Source organism: Stegostoma tigrinum, chromosome 18 (assembly GCF_030684315.1).
Source record: "Stegostoma tigrinum isolate sSteTig4 chromosome 18, sSteTig4.hap1, whole genome shotgun sequence".
Taxonomy (NCBI): Eukaryota; Metazoa; Chordata; class Chondrichthyes; order Orectolobiformes; family Stegostomatidae; genus Stegostoma; species Stegostoma tigrinum.
The window spans coordinates 30,988,268-31,004,656 of NC_081371.1; the positions used below are offsets into that span (position 1 = coordinate 30,988,268).

The window sequence follows — 16,389 nt, forward strand, 5'->3', positions numbered from 1 at the left end:
GGTGATAGCCAAATGCATGTCGAGGAGGTTTGTGTTTATTATGGAGCATCACCAACTGTGTCCATTTTATTTTTTAATATCTTTAAAATGAGTGACTATTTCAAATGTTCTTGTTACTTATCCTTATGATTTTGTGCATCTTGTGGTTTCATTATTATTGTAAATACCTAGGTTTTCAGAATTTCAAGAAGAAAGTTTTAGAACTGTTAATGGTCTCTAAAGAGATCATGACTCAGTGCAATGGACTGCCAATTAGGGCTGTGTATTATGAACTGGCACATTTTTAAGTTCAGGGCCACATGCTGAGGGATGTACTAAAACTTGGGGCAGCAGCCACAAAGGTTTGAAGGTCATAGTCTACAGCCCTTCGGGAAAAATATACCAAGTAAATGTAAAACCCTTCAGAGTATATGTGCCAGAGAATTGCAAATGTATATTGTAAATACAAGTAATTGCAAGTATACTGAGGCACATGAGAGGTCCACAGACTGCATGAAAACAAAACAGATCTGTGAAGAAATTTTGATCAGCACTTCAGTACTCTTTTTATTTCCATTAAATTTTGCTATTGCCTCCATGTTTATTTATCGAGGGCATGGATAGGGCGAATAGCCAAGACCATTTTGCCTAGGATGAGGGAATCCAAAACTACAGGATGTAGGTTTAATGCGAGAGGGGTAGGAATTGAAAAGGATCTGAGGGGTGACTTTTTCACTCAAAGGGTGGTATGTGTGTGGAATGATCTGCCAGAGGAAGAGATGGAGACAGGTACAATTATCACATTTAGAAAGCATCTGGATGGGTATGTGAATAGGAAAGGTTTAGAGGGATATAGGCTAAATGCTGGCAAATGGGACTAGGTCAGATTGTGATGCCTAATCAGTGCTGATGAGTTAGAGTGAAGGGTCTGTTTCTGTGCTTATGACTCTATGATTGTATTACTGGCTTGTTTGGTAACACTCCTGGAACTTAATTCCTTTTTGGAAGGGACATTCTAACACATAGAGATTGATTATGCAGTTATGTTGAAACTACTTCCACTGTGTTGCAATGCAATGTGTGTAGGAGCCACCATTTCTCTAGATTGAATTCATATCCCAAAGTACTTAGTTTCTCTTTAACTTTAGTTCCTCACACGTGATATTATTTTCCTAAAATTATTTAGAGTCCTTTGACAAAAAGCCAGTATAAAATTTGCAGAACATTGTAATATGTTTTATTACTGTATGCAAGGCAGATTACTGTAAAACACGCAACTTGTAGATTCAAGGTATTGGCAATTATAGAAATAAAATGCAAAATGTCTAACACCATGTATTAATCTTAATAATAATAAAAATATTAGGTTTAGAGATAGATTGAATGGATTGCTTCACCATCAGTGAAGTATCAAATACCATGCAAGCTGATAAAATATATTTTTCCTGTACTTCTGCATTTCCACTGTTCTTTAGATTTCCATAAAATATTGGCGATGACTATGGGACATGAAATAACAAAGTATATTTCAATATCTCTATGCATATTTTAATGCTCTGAATAGCTCAATTCTGTCATCAAACCTAATCATTCTTACTCAAATGATTTTACTATCGATTAAAGTTATATTGGCTTTAAAGATAACACATCCTGTGCAAACAGCCATACAAGCTAATTTCAATTTCTGAATAACATTGTTTCAAAATTCTTTGCGACTTATGTAATCCACAAAATGTTACAGAAGACTGAATTTTGGAAAAGGAAAGCAAAGAAATCAAAGTGTAGCAATGATTTCATTCTTGCACTGTAATACAATAATACCTGGATGAACCTACGTACTGTATATAAATTATTTATATATATATTAGGTTATAAATGCACTGAATGTTCTGTGGACTCCCCATTCACTGATTTTTACTGTCCTGAAGTAAATGAAGGGAAAAAAAATTCCTTTCACTGTTGATCTCTTTCCTTAAAGCAATTTGTAATATAATTACACATATATTTTTTCCAATGTCCGTTATTTTTATTCCCAACAAAATATTTCAAGGTTAATGAACCTGGACTGGAAACAGTCAAATCAAATAATATGCCATCTAAGTATGCATTGAATTGTAGGTGACAATAAAATTCAGTGGAGTCTAACATTCAATTTATCTCAACTGCTTAAAACAATATAAAATGCTATCTCTGAAACAAGCATTAATCATTAGAATTTCATTGTTGCTCCAAGCGTGTGGCAGAATCTGCAGGTCACACATTGAGCTTTGCAGCCATCTCAGAACTTATTAAACCAGAATAGTAGTAAGTCATCTTCATCCTAACTTTTACTGCTTTATATTCTAATCCCTTCAAGGTGAAGGTTAAAATTCCAGCTGCTTCTTTAAATACTTTGTATTAGATTTTATGACATTCTACAAAGGAAGCATGAGTAACCAGGAATTTTTTTAAGGTTAGGTTACTACTTCTGTTCTGCTGGTAAAAAAAATTGCAAAGAATGTTGCCTGGAAGCATTGTGTTTTTCTCTTGTCGGTTAATCTGTAAGAGTCAGAGGGCAAGCAAGAATGCAGAGTGATAGAGCATTTTTTGTCATTCACCATGCAGAATGTAGGGACAGCATCACATTCCAAGAGACACAAGTTTATAAGCATTTATGAGATACTGGAAATTGTACTCAACTTTGGTTTGCAGGAGGGAGCCCAGAGTAGCACATACCATGAAAATCAGTTTGAGGAACAGAAGTTACCAGGCTAAAAATGGAAAAACAAAGCGAGTCGGAGGAAGTTGAGAATAGATTTGGACTGGTCCTGGAGAATAGAGTTTAATTAAGGGACAAGGCATAACCATGGAAGAGGATTTTCAGTCTTTTTGATGAACAACCATTTCTGTAGTTCAGCACATAAGCTGTCTACTACTAAAGGCATGTTGCAAAGAAAGGATGGGGATGACTAAAAGATTAGATTTGATGGAAAAGAGAGATGAGTTGCACAGGGTTACAGAGAAGAGAAATTTCAGGTTTTGGTGAGCCAGAAGCCAAAGTAATGATGAGAAAATGGGACTTGGTTTGAGTTGGATAGAAGGATTGAAGCAAAATGAAGGGCAAACTATCATTAACGAATATAGAAGAAGATGGGAGACTATCAAGAGGAAGGTTGAGAGAGACACGTATTAAGGCTTCATTGGTAGATGGACCAAGGCAAGGGATCTGGTAGGTGATAAAAGAGGGAGTAGATGGTTTCTGTGAAGGAAGGGGGAAATGGTCTAACAATTGTTTTTTTCCTATTTTTTCAGATATTTTGTTAGAGATTCATAATTTGCTTTTGTGATATCTAGTGCAAGTGGGCAGCATGCAAATTTAGTGCTTCCACCTCAATAACCTATTGGTGGCGCAGGGTTGAGCAGCTCCCATATGACTCCATGCTTGAACTAGATGCAATGGTGTGATCAGTATTCAGCTAACAGTGCCTGATGCAGCCAGCCTCTGTTCTACAGAAGAGGGACAAACTTCATTTAAGTCAAAAGAGAATTGAATTGGCAAGATACAAAATCTATGTCTGACGTGAACACGTTGGGTGGATTATCCTAAATTGGGGGTTTCTATTTGAAGGAATGAAAATTCATTCTTGTTGCAATGTTACTAATATGTTCAATCAGATTGTATTTTAAAAACACTAAACACAGCTAAGCTTTAAAAAAAATGTTATGCCAACCTGACGCATGGACTTAAAAAACTGTAAAATGAAAGACAAATTGGAGATAAAATGCTTTCTTTATTTTCATTCGTGAACATTCTCAGATAGTCAAAATGCAATCAGCCATTGAAATCATTGCAAAACCTCCTCTATACAAAGTAGTCATATCTGGCAGTTCTGTATACAACATTCAAAGTGTGGAATCAGTGGGTGGTTACCAATGAAACACTACATATGGTGCTTCAAGTAATCAAAAAACACTGACTTACAGCAGGTCAACTTCATATATACAAAAATATCATACAAGACAATACTGTCAGCAAGTTTGATACAGTTTGGATATTTTGACACCTTATCAAGATTTAGGAAGCAAAATTAATTGTACAAACAATTTTCTTTAATAAAATACAGTCATTTAGGCTTTCATGTGCTTAGACGACAAATTACATTACCGGTAAATGATAAAATTCAGCTTGTTGCAAAAGGAATCAAGAGTTAGAGAAATCCAGTACTAGCATTTTAATAAATGCTCAATAAAATTAACATGTTCCTATGAGCTTACATATCAGCACTAAACATCATATAAATACTAAACATATATTAGGAATTTGTTCTTCCAACATTCAATGTTGTAAGTTAATATGGCTGAATTCTTATAAAAACATTTATGTACAATCTTAATAGATAAACATTTGGCAACGCAACAACATTTGCACTGTAATTTGCTTTAGTTTTATATTAAAAAGGTCAATTTAAATGTGAAAACATCTACAGAAATTTTAATTATCATAAAAACTGATTCACTAACCTTACTTTCAGTTCACCCAAGTCCTTTATGTTTTAAAAAAAATCATAGTATTTATTTTGCTTTCTTGTAGTACAAAGTCATTACACTGAAACTTAGCATAGAAATAACGATGTCCTGTATTTGCATTTATATTATAGATTAGAGATATTTTTAACTGATAATTAGGACAGACCAATGTTTTAATTATTAGATGGGTACAGCACGCACAAAGGCAACTTACAGCAACCGGAATTTCCCAAAACAATGTGTTCAGGGGTTTAATTTTATTAAATGCATTAACTTCTCAGGCCAGATTATTTTGAAAATTGGTATGATTTAACACATGATAAAAAATGAAAATGCTTGCTTTTAATCAAAAGTAACAACTAACTTAGTACCTGCATTTGGCCACAAAGATAATTGGCATATTGAACTGCATATGAACGGCAGAGTGAACAGATGTTAAAATATTCTAAGCCTCTGAAGTCGAGTGCATTTGTTTTAATTTCCTCCAAGGAAACTTTTCTAACATAGTGGTAGTTTCTACTTACTACTAATCATTCCTTGACTTTTTTGACTTTTCCATGAATTCGTTTTAACCAGTGCTACCAGACAAAATTGCACTGAACATCTACATACTAAAGCTTGTATCCATAATGCTTTTTTTAAAAAAAAAGCAGCCATAAAAATGGTAATTGATAGAACAGTAACATTAATTGTTGTATTTTACATTTACAAAAAACAGATGTAGTTCATCTTTATCAATACCACAGAAATCCTGATTTTTAATACAATTGCAACATTGGTTTCTTTTTAATTGATGTTGCTCTTATGTTATTGGCATTATTAGCTCCTTCAGAAAGTGAGATCACAAAATTAGTTATGTTAAGTAATAAATTCAGCAGCAGTACAATCCTGTGATTTAATCTGACCCTTTTTAACATGCTCTCTGTGACCATTATGTAAAGATTTTTTCTGGTGCCTTGGTAACATAGATGATTAGTTTGAAATCACAAATATTCTACATGAATATTTCCTCGAGACAATAATAATATGCTCTTCCTAAATAGATATTCTATTTAAAATCAACAGGAGTAAAATTCATCATGGGTACGGTGCACAGCAAGTGATACCGAGTCAACTAACATTTTCCATTTGCCTGACGCTGCGTTTTGTTCAGAAATTTTGGCGGGCATGCTGATATGTTATCACCCTTTTTTTTGCTACTATCCAAGGTCAATTTCACTTCCAATGTGTTCAATATGAATAAGACAGTATTTAGATTGTCTATAAAGGTTCAATACAAATAGAGCTGCAGGGATAGATAGGTACCTAATTTGAGGCTGCAAAATTCATGAGATTTTGAAAATCATTGTGAGGAGGCTAATGTATTCTGTGTGAAAATGGGATATTGTAATAATTGTTATCAAACTAACAATTGTCAAACTAACATACAAAACCGCAGGCTCATTTACGTTTTCATGTAAAACAAAATTGGAACAATCATCAATTGTAAATCTGAGGATAATCTGCACAATAGTGGTAAATATCTGTAAATAGAGAATCCAACAAATCTCAATTCCTGTGGACATAATTGGACTTCCAGAAGATTTTGCAAGGAAAGGTCCAAATGAAAGGCTATTAGTTGCATTCAAAACTGTGGTTTGGGAATGGGTGAGGATTAACTGACAAATAGTAAACAGTGAGTAGTTATCAGTAGATTGGCAGAGGACAGGTGTGAAGAGTATATATGGGATACTGAAGGACTAATGTTGTGATCGCTATTTCTAATTTACAAAATGACACAGAACAATGAGGATTGATTAGAGGCAAGATGACTAGTTAAAAACATTTAGTGGGTACAACAAAAATATGGGGAATAAATACATTTAGCTAAACATTGCACACTAAAAGGAAAAACAAAGCACATATGCTATGGATGGTGACAAAATAGGTACAGATGAAGCCACGAGAGACTACTGAATTTAGTGGTTTCAACTCACATGATGAACAATACAATGCAGCAGACCAAACAAGCAACAGACTGTTGAGCTAGGCAAAACAGCAGATTATAAATCTGAGGAAAATGTGTTTGAGATGTACACTGCAGTAGTCAGTCTGCATCCATTCTAGTTTTGGCAAGAAACATGAGGTAACATTCTAAGAGTTTCAGAATGACCCACTTGTACAGAAGTAAACAAAAACAGAAGCTGCTGGAAAAGCTTAACAGATCTGTTAGCATCTGTGAAGAAAATAATCAGACTTAACATTTCCAGTCTGGTGACCTTTCCTCAAAAGTTCAGAAGAAGGGTCATCCTACCCAAAACGTTAACTATATTCTTTTCTTTACAGATGCTGTCAGACCTGCTGAGCTTTTCCAGTAACTTCAGTTTTTGTTCCTGATTCACAGCATCTGCAGTTCTTTCAGTTTTTATTTTGTACAGAAGTAAAATTGAGCGCAATGGTTAAGCATTAGTCAATGGCAGTATCCTCTCGTGTAAATCAAATCATTATGGATCAAGACCCACTCCAAGACTTGAAGACATAATTGAATCTAACTGAGGAAAGTGCTGTGTTTTGAATGAGACATTAAATCCAGGATCTGCCTCTTTTCTCAGGCGGTCATTAAAGGTGGGATGACACTTATTTGTAAGTAAGCAGGGGACTCCTGAAAATTTGTTGCTCAACATGAGTAAAACACTTTTACTTTGTAATTTGTGGCCTTGTTGTTTGTGTGTTCCTGCTCTGTGCAAACTGGCTGCAGAATTTCCTAATACTTTATTTCATGGTGAGAAGTGTGATATCTTCTTTTCAAGCACTAGAGACAGTTCTAAGTAGAACCACTAGGTTTATGTTCGGTATCAAAGTTTTGTGATACAGTGAAAGGCCAAAGAGCCGTTGTGCATTTCAGTCTGTCAAGAAATTATATTAGTAGTGAACATGCTAGTTATGGGAATGGACAAGGTAAATCTAGAACATTAATTAAGTTGTGACAATAGGATAGGGGAAACACACGTCCAAAGTAGTTTAAGGTATGTCTATGATGGATTTCACACAATATTCCATGAAAAAAAAAGGTGATCAGTGCGCAGAATTGATGCTCAGATGGAACAATGGAGGTGAACACCCAGAAAAAATTTGATACTGAAATACGGAGAGTTTTCTAAATCGATCGAGTAAGATGTGGGGATCATTGTCAATGGAAACATTTTTATTGGCTCTCTCTGGTTGTGCTGAAATAGTGACGGTGGATTTTCTGAAACCAATGGTGGTATAATACAAGTTAGGACAACCAAGGATCAACTATATTGGTAGTGGAAGGGAGTCACACATAGGTTAAACTATGTATGCATGTCTGATTTCCTTCCCTTGAAGACATTACTGGACTTGAGGGTTTTTATGACAATCAAGGTCAAAATACAGAGCCATTTCTAACCACCAGTGACAAATTTAAATTTGGCTATTTTAACCAAGCTGTTGTGATTTGCAACATGACCTACATATTTTTGAGTAAAGAAAACAACAGTAAAGGTATAATTTTGATGATTCAAAACAGAGAACATGCTCACAAAATTTCTCAATTTACATTCCACCTGCTGCATCTCAAGCAAGTCTATTTTTATATCAACATGAAAAAGGAATTGAATTAATTGTTGCATTTGACTTAACTGATGATATAAAGGCATAGCACAGGTCATTTTAGGTCAGGTACCAATTGAACAAAAGTCATATTGGCTTGACTGTACCATTCCTTGAGGTTACCTAAATAGGTTATTTGCAAATTTTTTCAACCAGACCATTGAGCAAACTGCCACAGAATATATAAATATACAATTTAGAATGGATTATATAGAAGCATGCAGAGAATGATTTAGTAATGCTCTGAAAAATAAACTGCAATTATTTATGAATCTCAGTCTCTGAAGATTGTTTTGAATATCTGATCAGGAAAAACATACATTCCTTTCTAAAGCAGAAAAAGTAGCCATATTATAGAACATTTCAGCTGAAAGTCTTTGAAATTTTACAAGTAGCCATTATTCTGAAGTTCTTATTTATAAACAGGTAGATTTGTATGGTCCACCAGCTCATTCATATAACATTTTTTGATATAACTGTTTAAAGTTTTTTTTCATTTTTAATGTATATTGAAAATATCATCTTCTTGCCCCAACTTTGCTATTAACACTGTTCAAATCCAAAAGGATGTTAAAATCGTACTTTCACTTTATGCTATTATAATACATTGCTTCAAACATTCAATTTGTAATTCTTTCAAGAAATATACCTTAAGAGCATAAACATTCACTTCCCTTTTAAATATAACTACGCTTCGAGTACTCTTGCTCATAGATACCATTTGTGCTTTTCAAAGATTGTTCAAATTAGCCCTTTTATCACTTTTACAATCATTGTTAATATGTAATGCAATTGTTAAAATATTTGTCCTCTCCATTAATAATTACATTTTGAAAACTGAAGAAAAATTCCAGGAACTCATTTTAGCAACCCCTCTCCAAATTTTGCTTCTTGGATAATATTTACTGTATGTATCTGAACAATTAGATAGGTAATAGTATGGGCTGATAAAGGCTTCTGGCACCAGAATAAGTAGTCCCTCTGTAAATGTAGCCAAACGCCAGACCAGAAATTTGATACACTCTGTTCAACCTAAAAGTATTCAGGCAGGCACTTGACTGACATAAAGGAAATTAGAATTATTTAATTAAGGGTGATAGGTTCTTGTTTCAATTACAATGTCATAAACAGTTTGTGACTTTTTGTATTCAGGGGAAAAGTTGACAAGATATTTAATACAATTCAACAATCTCATAAATAAGCCAGTCTGTAGAGTTAGATGATGACATTTCAGGCATCTCCTTTAGGCTATGAAATAGCTGATTGCCACAAAAATCACTGTCCCACAAACATGACCTTCCCACAGTCAATCCCAGTTTGTAAAATTCAGAGTTAAAAATGTGACATACTATTAACCTTGCAAAAACGTGTGTAAAGTTACAATTTAACAAATTCTTCAGTACACGTGAACTGGTGAAACATGATTATCTATCCCAACTTGTAACCTAATTAAGGCAGCTGTATTTACTTATGTGCAACAATATGGACACTGTTTACATCAATTTTTACAGGTATAGAAGGGGGAAAAAAAGAAGGATTTGTTGATGGGGTAATATGAGGCAATGGGAGGAAGGTCATGTGAAAGAATCACCACCTGTTGGACGAATGGCCAATGTGCTGTTAATCCTACGTAAAGGATTCGGGGTCAATTGACAAACTAGAGAGTTTTTCTAATGAGACAGTTTCCCTGCTTTCCTGCAATACTGGGCAATTATCAAGAGCTCTGTTTTTTTAAGGCTGTTGGAACATGACAGATTTGCACCCTTTGGGAAAACTACTAGTTTTAAACACTTTTTTTTGCTTTTTTTCAGCTTGTGTGAATAAATGTAGCTTTAAATACAATCTTTAAACATAAATTCTTTACAAACCCCCAATTCATTTTGCTGGAAAAATGTTTCAAAGATTTTCCAAATGTTATACATTTTTTCAGTTGTATGCTGATACTTGAGTAATTTGGTGAAAAATATGCATATTAAAAATGTAAACATACAGTGTATTGCGCTCAAAAATGAAATGAGATGGATATAAAGATAGAGAAACAGAAAAAGGACAAAGGAAAGAAATAAATAAGAAGAAATATTTCCTTCCAAATTAGTTTCAGAAGGCGAACTACCTCTCATTCAAAAGCCAACATGATAAAATGAAGAACTATATGTGTCCAATCCTATATGTGCAAATACCAAAATGGTAAACAAAGCGGAATAGAGGCTCTATTTTCATACTAAGAATGTAGAACGTAGAACAGTACAGGCCTTCAGCCCACGATGTTTTGCCCACCTATTATCCTAACCAATGTGCTTTCTCATAGATCTGTGGTTAACAGACATTAGACATAGTAAAGCATTTGTGTCAATAGCGCAAACACAAACTGGGGAAAATTTTACTCCATTGCAACTGGAGTACCATTCTGGTCACATGCTTGTTACTTCTATTTCTCCATCCTGACCTATTGCATAACAGTGTTCCACTACATATCAGCAGAATCACTGATCAATGGGTACATACATGCGGTCAAAACAGTTTAAGTTTAAGGTGCCCACCTGGATTCTTTTGGCCAAATTAGCATTTAGGTTGAACAAAATCTTTGCATGTTCAGATTTTCTATAGTTGAGACACTTTTCGAGGCTGAGATCTGGGTCTGACAAGAATTTCATCCATTCTGTTTTCACCTTCTGATCTATGTACACGCAGTACATGGGGTTTAGGAGGGAGAGCTGGTGGCTCAGCACTGGGAGGAACAGACAGGCTATGAGGTAGAGGAGCTCGACGTCTTGACGTTCCAGTGCCATGTTCAGATAAGTTGTAGCGTGGTGGCATACAAGCAAAGGTTCCATTCTCCCTTTTAATTAATTCCTCAGAGCCAATTAAGGTGCATGTAATTGTTCCATCAGTCAAGGTGGTCTCAGTCACACTTCCCCTGCTCAGGGAGGAGATACCACTGCTACTGCTCCCAGACAGTACAGGTGAGTTGTAAACTGGCCCCAAGGATTGATAATCAGTGGGAGAAGGTGTCAATGATTGAACAGAACTCTGTTGGAAAAGACAAGAGAAATACATAGGTTTCAATATCATAAAGGCAAATTCATCTTACAGAATATGTCTTTGATAAAATGTATAGAACCTCAGAATCCTAAAATGTAGAAGCTACTCAAAATATGGCAGGTTCTGTGATATTCCTCAATCATTTAATTTTTTTGTTCATTAAGCCTTTTTGAGACAATTCAAACATGTTAGCAGATATTAATTTACAGATACTAATGTACCTGTTCTGAATTTCCAAGAGTTTCCATCTAATAATTATATTGTATTTGCTTTTTTGGTATTGCTTTTGTATTATTTTTTGGCTTAATCAGATGTGCTAGAAATATGTGAACAATCTCAGCCTGATACATCTCATTAATACATTTTCCACTGTGCTAGATGTAGATCCTGAGTTGAGAGTGATGATTACACACTACTTGCCTCAATGGGGAATATATGACACCTCACTTAATGTGATATACATCTTTGAACAAAAAGAAGCAATGATCAGCTGACATTACAAGCATCAGATCCCTAAAACACTATGGCCTCAATTTTCATACACACTAGTGTAAGCATAATTACAGCTGTTTTGGCATCCATGCTGTGAATTCATTTCCTGAAATATACATTACCTAAAATAAATTTCGATCTAAAAGAAATGAATAAATCCAGGAGTTTAACGCCCGTCCTGAAAAGCCTTTCATCTATTTTAAAACATAATGAATACACTGGCTCTGTCAACCCTGGCAATGGAAACACCCGCATGTGCATGAGCATTGAACCACTAACTAAACATGCTTCATTTGTTCTGATCACTGTCGAAATTTAAAATTCAACCTTTAAATATCATTTCTTTGCCCCCCAACTCATTTTGGTGGAAAAATTGTTCAAAGGATTTCAAAATCTGATTTTTTTTTAACTTCTACATTGATAACATGGTTAACAGTTGGATAGAATGACAAGATATTACATATTAAAACTTGTACTGTAACAAATGGCCAAACATCATTTTCATAAGCAACGTACATTTTAAATGACATAATGGAATACCTCTTATTCTCATCCCAACAGAGAAAAATAAACATCAATGGCATATTTTACGTTGTTCTTTACATAAACATTAAGTGCTCCCAAAATCAATCGAAAGTGATTCTTAGCCCCTGAAGACTTATTTCTATTTGTATGTTAGTAACATGCCATCTTAGATCAGTTTTTCACAGAGTTCATTTTTTTTTCCTGGAGATTTCTCCTCTTGCCCAAGATAGAAGAATGCAGCATGTTTGTTTTAATTTCCCAAGAATTTGGTCTTTTCAATCAGAACATGAACTTCCAGCAACATTCCTGATTGATAAATCCTTGTGGGAGTTTTTTTTACATCCAACTACTCCCTCTCCCCTGGATCTTGGCAGGTGCCAAACATTTTTTGATATTCAGCAATATTTCAAAGAAGACTGTAACCTGATGTTCACAAGAGCTTCCTCTGCATACTTCCTCCAGCAACATGAATCACATGGGCCTTCTATCTAGGTAGAAATGCTAATAAGCAATTCTCAAGAGTCAAACTCTTGTGTCTTAGAACTACGTGGAGAATTTAAAGGAAAACTGCTGTGAACAGTCTGCACTGTTGATACAAAGAAAAAAGATCATTTGTACCACCTCTGTAAAACAATCAAACCTTCCTTTGACAATTAACACTTAAATCATGCCAGTTAACTGTCAGATAGATTTCAGAACAAGTCACATGACCTCTTTCATTTTAACTTAAATTGAACGCAGAGTTCCAACCATAACCACCTTATTAAGCTCATAATTTTAACAGTTTCCACCCCAAACCAAAATAGTATGACTATTTATGATACAATAGTTAGAACATTATAATACAGTACTGTCACAATTAGCTACACTGCACCACACAATTATGTAGAATAAAAAGCCAGTGACACTAATTCACAACTTCACCATGAAGATAATATTAATACAATTAGAAAAATGTTTGGGAAACATTCAAATTCAAATTTGAGTGACATTAACCTTAAGCTGCATTCTTAGTTCAGCCTGTCCTTGTGTCACACCTTGCCTCCAGGGTTTCTGTCTCTCCCATTTTATCAGAGATAACAGAAACTGCAGATGCTGGAGAATCTGAGATAACAAGGTGTGGAGCTGGATGAACACAGCAGGCCAAACAGCATCTTAGGAGCAGGAAAGCTGACATTTCTGATGAAGGGTCTAGGCCCAAAATGTCAGCTTTCCTGCTCCTATGATGCTGCTTGGCCTGCTGAGTTCAGCCAGCTCTACACCTTGTTATTTCCCCTTTTATTGTATGGACTAATGTTTTTTTAAAAGATATTAACATCATGGTTGTCTCTTTATTATCTTAATGCTTCTATCATTCAACTGAAATGATCAGTTCTATGATTGAATATTTCCTCTTCTTTGATTTTCTTTCTGCTTTTTATTTGCCTCTCGTATATAACATCCCCACTCTGTCAATGTATTAGTAAGTCTTTCTGTCCCCTTATTTTACTGTCTTGATACAAACAAAGCTTTTCCATTTATTAATTGAATTGGTATGTGTTTCCAGCTCTTCATGTTTTTGTTTCAGAGGCATAATTGCTGGAAACATGGAGGAAAATCCAACAGTTAAAATTACAGTATCCACAAAGGGTCTGCACCCTAAGTGTTAATTCCTTTGGTATGTCCAAAGATGTTATCTGACCTGTTGACTTTTTGTTTTTATTTTAAATGGATTTCAAATGTTGATAACCTTTTGTTTTTAATGGTATGCAAAATAATTTCACAAAGTATGTCTTAATATCTCAGAAATAAGTGACGAAGAATACCATGGATTATGCAAAGACAAGCTAACAAACATGAAAACTGCAATAGTTCTGGAAAGATGAAATGTTTTAATGCCTCAAAATGCATTCTCTCAGTACCAGTTACAAATCGATAGCTATCCTAACTGGAACAACTATCTATATGGTGTAGTACCTGCCCTCTATCGTCTTGTTTTACTGTTACATGTCAAACAGTTACATATTTCAAAAATGATTTGAAACTGAAGCCTACACTGAAGGGCATGAGATAAGACATGTTATTAGGCATTTCACATAAAACAGGCCAATGAATTCATATAGTATTTTTGATCGACGGTAAATCAGACACAAGTGGAAATAGACAGATTCTGGAAGAAGTTTTAGACAACACTTTGAGATCACAGAATTCTCATTCCTACGGTCATACGCTGTTTCTATACATTATCTTTGGTTGTCTGTCATTTCCTTGGTAACAAGCTGCCACACACCCAAATTCCATGAATTGTCAGCAGGCTCGTAGTGAAGTATTTAATGCTTCATTTTGAAATTGCTCCAACATGCTCTTAGTACTCACTTTGCACTGAAAGGCAGTATTAAATGGTCAAGTACATGGTCTTTGCATTAAACAAAGCAGATAGTGTCTGCCAGAAAGGTCAAATAATATGTTTGAGGCAACTTATCCAGTGAACAATGTCTGTGACTTCAATACAGCATATATGCATAAAGTTCAACTATTATCAATGTTACAGTAATATGGTGGAATATGCAAATGTGATTTTTCAAAGATACTGATAATAAAATTGATTCAGTTCTGCAGACCTCAATGCAGTATGAAAGTAATAGGACCTTCAATTACATACATTTAATGACATGCATACCCAGTTGCATATATATGCTATCTATATTCATATGCAGAAACAGAAATTCTTCCTTGCATTGAACACTTGAAAAATTGACATGATGTGCATGTGAGTATACATTATATTTATGTTTGTTTAAACTTCATTTATCATTAATTTATATATCAGATATTTGATTAAGTGTCTCCAAGCAATCTTCCACAGACCAGAAACACTCACTGCACCATGATAATTCAAAAGCCCAGGTGAAAAAAGATTCTACTTATGTCTATATTTGTTAGTTATTGTTCTGTCCTGTTTGAAGGTTCTCGTGGTACAGTGGTAATGTCCCTAGCCTGAACCAAAAGTCCAACATTCAAGTCCCATTTGTTCCAGGTGTATGTCATAACATTTCTAAACAGGTTTGTTAAAAAAAGCCCTACCATATTTTTAATGTCAAAGTATGAAAATGACGTAAAAATTGTTCTTAGTATCACTGCCTCATTAGTGAATAAATCTGACACCAAAACAATAAGTTTCATTTTATACCTATGACCTGCAATATTCTGAAAACTGTTGGGAACATAAATAAGCTTTGTATATACAAGACTTCATGTTACAAACTTATGCAGTCTCAAAGTTAAGCTACTTAGACACAGCTGTCTTGGATCGTATTTCTTTTGCAATTAAAAAGCGTACCTTATGAGGAGACCTGGGATTGGCAGGAGGTGTTTCAAAAGCCTGTGGAGAAAAGGACCTGTATGTCTTTGCAGGTGAACCTGTAGCATCAGATAAAAAAATTAAAACATGCAGATAGTTCACAGAGGTGAAACAATTTTTATTGAGGACTATTTATTAAAACAAAATTGAATTTGAGAACTTCACAGTTCAACATAACACCAGACCTATTATCAATGAGAAATATCATACTGAGAGGGAACCTTAAAATATGTGACAACTGCAGAAGCATGATTATTCCATGCTTACATACTTGTGGTAGATGTATCTTCCATTAGAAATCAGCATACTGCCAAGATGATGTAACAACACTAATCTACACTCCTGCGACAGTCCTACCAAATGATTATGTGGTTCCCAGCCTGAAAAGCCGAAAATATGATAGTCTACATCTTAGAGGTAATCGATTGTCCAGAATGTAACAGCCAACAGGGATTATAATTATTGTCTGAAACAGTTTGGGCTTTTACTTTGAACATTACAAATATTGATCTCAAAGATATTGATGTAATGAGTTAATTTTTTGAAGTCCCATTTCAAACTAGTGCATTTACATCTTGTGTATGCATGACTCCTGGAATATCAAGGCAGTACTTGCTGTGTAATGGAAAACATTTTAATTCCTCTCAGGAAGCAGTAGGATCCCCAAAAAAATACCACTAAGAATAAAAATAGTGAATGTGATATAATTTATTCTTGCTATACTGTTGCCATTGAAGTTCAGAGATGCTGCTGAGTATCAACAAAGGTGTCTGTATTTATTTTTAACTTGTGCCTTCAGCAGAGTAAAACAATCCGTAAATACTTCACAGAGGAATGAGAGAAAAATAGATGCTCAGAGAAAGAGAGTGTTAACAGGATAACCAAAGGTTTCA

At 34.7% G+C, this 16,389-nt stretch overlaps 1 protein-coding gene across 11 annotated transcripts in view; it reads right to left on the bottom strand.

Annotated features, from left to right (window-relative positions):
- Positions 1 to 3,729: 3,729 nt before the first annotated feature.
- The window catches only part of dock4 (dedicator of cytokinesis 4), a 402,360-nt gene continuing 389,700 nt past the window's right edge, over positions 3,730 to 16,389 (bottom strand). For all 11 annotated transcript variants that reach the window (XM_048548410.2, XM_048548411.2, XM_048548409.2 and 8 more), the window contains 2 exons: positions 15,476 to 15,555; positions 3,730 to 11,127 (listed from right to left, as the gene is read on the bottom strand). In XM_048548410.2, the coding sequence (XP_048404367.1) occupies positions 10,699 to 11,127; positions 15,476 to 15,555 (509 nt within the window). In that variant the 3' untranslated portion in view covers positions 3,730 to 10,698. The remainder of the gene's footprint in view (positions 11,128 to 15,475; positions 15,556 to 16,389) is intronic.